This window comes from Leptodactylus fuscus, chromosome 5, assembly GCF_031893055.1.
Source record: "Leptodactylus fuscus isolate aLepFus1 chromosome 5, aLepFus1.hap2, whole genome shotgun sequence".
Taxonomy (NCBI): Eukaryota; Metazoa; Chordata; class Amphibia; order Anura; family Leptodactylidae; genus Leptodactylus; species Leptodactylus fuscus.
The window spans coordinates 13,031,329-13,038,748 of NC_134269.1; the positions used below are offsets into that span (position 1 = coordinate 13,031,329).

At 42.5% G+C, this 7,420-nt stretch overlaps 1 protein-coding gene across 1 annotated transcript; it reads left to right on the top strand.

The window, feature by feature from the left end:
* Positions 1 to 1,096: 1,096 nt before the first annotated feature.
* LOC142204421 (uncharacterized) lies at positions 1,097 to 3,855 on the top strand. Its single transcript, XM_075275734.1, has 5 exons — positions 1,097 to 1,310; positions 1,552 to 1,690; positions 2,172 to 2,299; positions 2,689 to 2,741; positions 3,014 to 3,855. Exons 1-5 carry the CDS (start codon positions 1,108 to 1,110, stop codon positions 3,853 to 3,855), a joined length of 1,365 nt encoding a protein of 454 aa, XP_075131835.1. The 5' UTR covers positions 1,097 to 1,107.
* The last annotated feature ends 3,565 nt before the right edge of the window (positions 3,856 to 7,420 follow it).

Genomic DNA, 7,420 nt, shown 5'->3' on the forward strand with positions numbered 1-7,420 from the left:
TTATATTCTTGTACATAGGAGTAGTATTATAGTAGTTATATTCTTGTACATAGGAGGTAGTATTATAGTAGTTATATTCTTGTACATAGGAGCAGTATTATAGTAGTTATATTCTTGTACATAGGAGCAGTATTATAGTAGTTATATTCTTGTACATAGGAGCAGTATTATAGTAGTTATATTCTTGTACATAGGAGCAGTATTATAGTAGTTATATTCTTGTACATAGGAGCAGTATTATAGTAGTTATATTCTTGTACATAGGAGCAGTATTATAGTAGTTATATTCTTGTACATAGGAGCAGTATTATAGTAGTTATATTCTTGTACATAGGAGCAGTATTATAGTAGTTATATTCTTGTACATAGGAGCAGTATTATAGTAGTTATATTCTTGTACATAGGAGTAGTATTATAGTAGTTATATTCTTGTACATAGGAGCAGTATTATAGTAGTTATATTCTTGTACATAGGAGTAGTATTATAGTAGTTATATTCTTGTACATAGGAGGCAGTATTATAGTAGTTATATTCTTGTACATAGGAGTAGTATTATAGTAGTTATATTCTTGTACATAGGAGCAGTATTATAGTAGTTATATTCTTGTACATAGGGGGCAGTATTATAGTAGTTATATTCTTGTACATAGGAGTAGTATTATAGTAGTTATATTCTTGTACATAGGAGGTAGTATTATAGTAGTTATATTCTTGTACATAGGAGTAGTATTATAGTAGTTATATTCTTGTACATAGGAGGTAGTATTATAGTAGTTATATTCTTGTACATAGGAGTAGTATTATAGTAGTTATATTCTTGTACATAGGAGTAGTATTATAGTAGTTATATTCTTGTACATAGGAGTAGTATTATAGTAGTTATATTCTTGTACATAGGAGTAGTATTATAGTAGTTATATTCTTGTACATAGGAGCAGTATTATAGTAGTTATATTCTTGTATATAGGAGCAGTATTATAGTAGTTATATTCTTGTATTTAGGAGGGAGTATTATAGCAGTTATATTTTTGTACATAGAGAGCAGTATTATGACCAATAATTGAGTTAAACTATGTTTTTGCTCTTCAGCAGTATTATAAGCCACTATGGCATCCCGCCGGCTACGTGTGGCAGTGATTGGAGCTGGATCTGCTGGACTTTGCAGTGCACGTCATATCCTTTCAAGACCTTTAACCTTTGAACCTCCAGTGGTGTATGAGATGACTGGTCAAGTTGGGGGAACTTGGGTTTACGTAGAGGAACCGGGAAACACAGAGAATACACATTCCAGTATGTACAGAGATTTGAAGTAAGTCACAGTAATATGCCGCCTCACTATGACCTATTGTAATGACCCAATCATGTGGCATCAGCTTTGGTTGACTTGTGAGAAGTTCCACATATTCTGGTATATGTTCTTAGTTGAGGCCATGTGTAATGGGTCTGAAGAGATCTCAGATTATGTTGTTCCAGTCCAATCTTGCCTGAAGGCCACAGGGTGTAGATTTATTGTTATTAATTAATATGTCTTGGATTCATCATTGTTTTAGGACAAACCTTCCTAAAGAAACCATGGAATTTCCAGATTTTCCCTTCGATCCCTCAATGCCGTCCTTCATGCATCATTCAGATGTGCTAAAATACTTGGAGGAATACACAGATACATTTTCTATCCGACCACACATAAAGGTGAGACAATAAGTGGACTGTAAGACAACCAACGTCATGGATCTGGACTTCAACGTTTGGGGTCTTCTGCAAGTCATTAGTACAGAAGTGTAGACATATTAGGTCTTACCAGCTTGGATACATGTTATAGCCATCATTTGGTTGAAAGAGAGAGAAATCAGATACAAATTTGTGGCACCAACATTGGTTTTGTTTAGGCCATGTCTATTGGGTCTAAAGAAGATCCATGTATGGGCACCAATTGGTTGAAATATGTATCTACAGTATATGGTCTATAGCGCTCCATGATGAGAAATGTTAAAATATCTCTATCCCCGTACACTATAATGGAAAGTGACCTCCCCTTTGTGGCTATGGGCAATGTAACCAACCACTTGGATGGGTCACCACTAGGGTACCACTGGATAAAGTAATTCCCGAAATTCCTTTAGGGTACAGTCCATGTTGATGTAAATTTCACGTTATCCTCTAAACATTGCAGTTTAACACTCAAGTGGTGTCCGTCTATCCAGTGCACGGAGATGAAGAGCGGGTCTCTTGGACGGTGGTGTCAAGCGCTCGAGGGGAAGAAGTCTTGGAAAAATTTGATGCTGTCATGGTGTGCGTGGGGTGAGTGTCCCCAACTGATATTTTATATGGACCAGATCTATCTCTGGTCTTAAAAATACTCCACTACTTCTAAGACGCCCTTGTTGGAGTAGTGGAGGATAAACGTTGGGCTATGTCTGGTACAATACGACCTGGTTCAAGTTGTGGGAGGTACTGATACTTGATACCTTGTACATCAGTCCAATGAGATAAGTTTTTGCTTTCTTGTACTTGACATAGTCCACCTAATGGAGTTGATGTCCAGGGTGGACATTTGAGTTCCTCCTCTTTCCCCATTGACCTCTCTCCAGTCTCTTTCTTCTCATTGCCTTCAATATATTCCTTCCGTCTGAAATCTTCTTGTCCATCTGACTTGGCGCCTGAGTGATGTTGTGCCTCATTCTCCGCAGACATTACTCTCATCCCTACATCCCTGACATCCCGGGTATGAAGGATTTTCAAGGTGAGAGAAGAGTTTTTATTGGATTGGTTATTTTTCTACCCCCAAAAAGATACGTTTAGGAACAAGTGGGTTGAAAGACTGGCAACAAACATCGTATAAGGCCAGAGGTATCGAAAAAGTTGGAAAAAAATTAATGAAGTAATCAAGGACCTCAATAAGGATAGCCATTGAGATTTGATCATGGGGGTCCAACAGCCAGGTGTACAGTAGGTGGCTCCTCCATTTAGCTGGGCTTCAGACGTTGGTTATAATAGTTGTCATTCCTTTTGTAGGACAAGTGTTACACAGCCATTTTTACCGCTATCCGGAGGCCTTCTCGTCACGTTCCGTAGTTGTTTTGGGCTCAGGACCTTCAGGTATAGATATAGCCATGGAACTTTCTGCACACGCCAAACGTGTCATTTTGAGCCACCGTGGTCTTCCCCAAACGTGGATCCAAGCAGAAAAAGTCTCAGTGGCACCTCCGGTGGTTGGTGCTACTCATGATGCTCTCATATTTGAGGATGGAACAAAGATTGAAGCAGATACTTTGATTTTCTGTACTGGATACAAATACCACTACCCGTTCCTGTTGCCTGGGGCCCGAAGAGCAATTGGTGATGGTACCATTAATGGTGAAGGGGTGGAACATGAGGATTTATTGGACTGGGGACTTTTAGAAGCTAGATATCTGGAAAGTCCTGACCTAGGGCAAGGTCACCTGCCACCACTCTATAAACACATTATCCATGCCCGATACCCTACCCTGGGCTTTATTGGGGCCTGTAAAATTGTATTGCCTTTCCCATTTGCTGATTGCCAGGCCCAATTTTTCTTGCAAGTGCTGGAGGGCAAATGCCCATTACCAGCTCCGGAGGAAATGCTTTCTGAGTCCCGAAAAGAGCTGTTGGAGCACCGAAATTCAGGTTTACCACTAAAGCACCTTCATCTCATAGGAGACCACCAATGGGAGTATAACCAGTGGTTGGCAGACACAGCAGGGATCGAACCACTGGCCCCTGTCATTGCCAAGGTATTTGAAGCGTGTCGGGAGTTCAGAAACTTAAACCCTTTAACATATAGAAATTGTAACTACAGGATCCTGAACAGAGAGGAGTTCGAAATGCAGATGTGACAGAGGAGGCCGATGTGTTGCCGGCGTACTCTAGTAAGAATGTCACCAGATTATAGACACGCGATAAAGTTAATGGGTTTATGCATCCAACATAGGGGCAGTCAATATATTAGTTATGGGACCCTCAGGGAGTTGTCCTCGCTCAGATTCGTGTCATGACCCATCTCAGGGATCAACTTTCCCTTTCTGCAGGAAGCACAATAATAGTAATTAGGGCAGATCTGTATTTGGGGCACACCATGTTGTATAATGATAATGGGCACAGTATGGTCACTATTATGTAATTTTATCTTTATAGATTCTATATTGATTCTTTTTTACAATAAATCTTTCTAATCTTTGTCAATTTCTTTCTTTATTTATTTCTATTTTCTATTATTTATTGCTAAACCATTATTAATCCGCAGTAAACTTTGTGCGTCTTACGGCAGCTGCAATGATTGGGAGTCAACTGTTGCCATAAGTCAGCTTTCAGCAATCCAACAGAGCTGAAGACGCCCACTCTCTAAGAATAGCGAGATGACTCTGTATATATGTGCCCATCTACACGGCAAAGCTCTCAAGATGTATATACTTTTCACATAGAGTGACAAAAAAGTTCAAAAGCAGCGGCACCATTCTGTGGGTGTGAACATACACCAATTAACTGGATCTCAGACTAGATGATCTGGCATTTCGGTGGTGCTCACTGTTGATAAATAGTCCAATATAATACAAGAAAATAGAAAAATCAGGGCACTCACCAGCCAGCAGTAAAATTCACCAAGCTTTAATAGTAATCCATAAAAATGGAATGTAGATGGAATGTAGAAAACTTTCATTTAAGGTCATTGATCGAATGTAACCGAAAACACTTTACTCTAAGAATTGATTATTAAAGATCCTACTAATATTATAAAGGTGAAAGTATGTGTTTTTGGATGTTTGTGTGTTTGGATGTTTGTTCCTCAATCACACCTACACGGGCGAATGGTTTTGTCTGAAAATGCGCACATACATACCTTGGGTCTCGGATTGAACGATAGGCTACATGGAATTCCCGTACACCACCGCAATTCACTCCCATGCTCGGTGCTTCTCACGGTTCAATTCGCTGCAGGACCTGGCACGCTGTAGGACCTGGGATGATGTCATCCCAGCCCCTTCAGCAGCTCACCTGATTGGGTGCCGCTTCTCTATATGGGCGGAGTTATCGTTCGGCCGCCGTCCACACCAACATGGCGTCTCTGAGAGGTCCAGACCGTCCTGCACAAGGGCCTCTACTCTGGGCCAGCGACAAGTCCATACGCTTCCCCACCTGTGTGGCCTCACCACGGGACCGCAGTACTTTGCCATGGCCGGACAGGGGGTCACCTGCACCACGCTCTGGAACGCTGGTTCGGTCAGCTGTCCCGCAGCATCTGCCGTCTCTGGACACTACAAGTCGGAACATCAGTACACGGGAAGCCCAGGCTGTGGTGAGACCGGGGCCACAGATTGGTAGGGGGAAAGGGGACACATGGTCGGCAGGGTCTGGTGGGGGGAAAAGGGGGCACGGGGTAGGTAAGACGGGGGAAGGAGGCATGGGGTGTGAGGAAGGAGTAACCACATGGGGAAGCGGGTAGGGACAAAGGGGTTTGACGGGCGCCAGGAGGGAGAGGAGGTAAAGAGTTCCAGCGGCCCGCAGGGTGGGGGGGCACGGGGTAGGTAAGACGGGGGAAGGGGGCATGGGGTAGGGGGAAAAAGGGGGCATGGAGTAGGTAACACGGGAGTAGGGGGCATGGGGTTAGAGGGGGAAGGGGGCACGGGGTAGGAGGAAGCAGTGACCACATGGGGAAGCAGGTAGGGAGAAAGGGGGGTGGCGGGTGCCAGGAGGGAGAGGAGGTAAACAGTTCCAGCGGGCCGCAGGGTGGGCCTCGAGGGTCCATGGACCCACAGGTGTAGGAAGGGCCCACTGCGGACACATGGTAAAGGAACAAGCCTGCGCACCGCTTCAGGTGGGTCCCGCAGGGGGTCGGGGTTCTGCGGCTGAAGTAAAAGCTAGTTATTAACCCCTTCCCACCGATGGCATTTTTTGATTTTCGTTTTTCGTTTTTGACTCCCCTCCTTCAAAACCCCATAACTTTTTTATTTCTCCGCTCCCAGAGCCATATGAGGTCTTCATTTTTGCGGGACAATTTTTTCTTCATGATGCCACCATTAATTATTCTATATAATGTACTGGGAAGCAGGAAAAAAATTCAGAATGGGGTGGATTTGAAGAAAAAATGCATTTCTGCGACTTTCTTACGGGCTTTGGTTTTACGACGTTCACTGTGCAGCCAAAATGACATGTCCCCTATATTCTGTGTTTCGGTACGGTTCCAGGGATACCAAATTTATATGGTTTTATTTACATTTTGACCCGTAAACTGTGTTAAAAAATTTTTTTTTCTAAAAGTCGCCATATTCTGACGGCCGTAACTTTTTTATACATAAGTGTACGGGGATGCATAGGGCGTCTTTTTTTTGCGGGGCTGGGTGTACTTTTTAGTTCTACCATTTTCGGGAAATGTTATTGATTTCATCACTTTTTATTCAAATTTTTATCAGAATCAAAACAGTGAAAAAAACGGTGGTTTGGCACTTTCGACTATTTTTCCCGCTACGGCGTTTACCGAACAGGAAAAATATTTTTATAGATTTGTAGAGCGGGCGATTTCGGATGCGGGGATACCTAACATGTATATGTTTCACAGTTTTTAACTACTTTTATATGTGTTCTAGGGAAAGGGGGGTGATTTGAACTTTTAATTCTTTTTATATTTTTTTATATTTTTTTAAACTTTTTTTTAAATTTTTTTTTGCATTTATTAGACCCCCTAGGGGTGTTGAACCCCAGGGGGTCTGATCACTAATGCAATGCATTACAATGCTAATGCATTGCAATGCATTGCAAAAAATCATCCTTTCTTTTGCAGGCTGCATAGACCAGCCTGCAAAAGAGAGGATTTGCAGACAAGTCTGGGAGTCTGTACAAGGCTCCCGGCTGTCATGGCAACGGGACGTCAGCCCTGGAGCATGCTCCAGGAGCCGGCGATCCCGGCCAAAATGGCGGTGCCCATGCGCCGCCGGGAAAATGGCGCCTCCGGCGCCTTTGATCGCAGCACCGGAGGGGGTTAATGTCTCCGATCAGTCCGGGGACCGATCGGAGGCATTAAAGCCGGTTGTCTACTGCTTAAAGCAGTAGACACCCAGCGGCTATCCTCGCTACTAATAGAAATGGAAAAAAAAAATTCCGCCGACTCCGATAGACAATAAATAATATTTTTTTTTTATTGTAACATAAAACAGATATTATACGTCAGGATAGAAAACATATCAAATTTTTTTACTTGTAATAAAAATTTGAGACCTTCAATAAAAAACGTAAAAAAACCCAAATGCTATAAACATGTTAAGGACAAGATGACACTACGTTATATTACTTTGTGGCGCTGTAAAGTGCTGACCAGGTTGGATCGGTGATGATTCTTTTGTTCGTTGCTTTTGCTTCTCTGGTTCGGGCCCCTCTTTAGTTGGTGGTGGAGATATTATTGCAGACTTG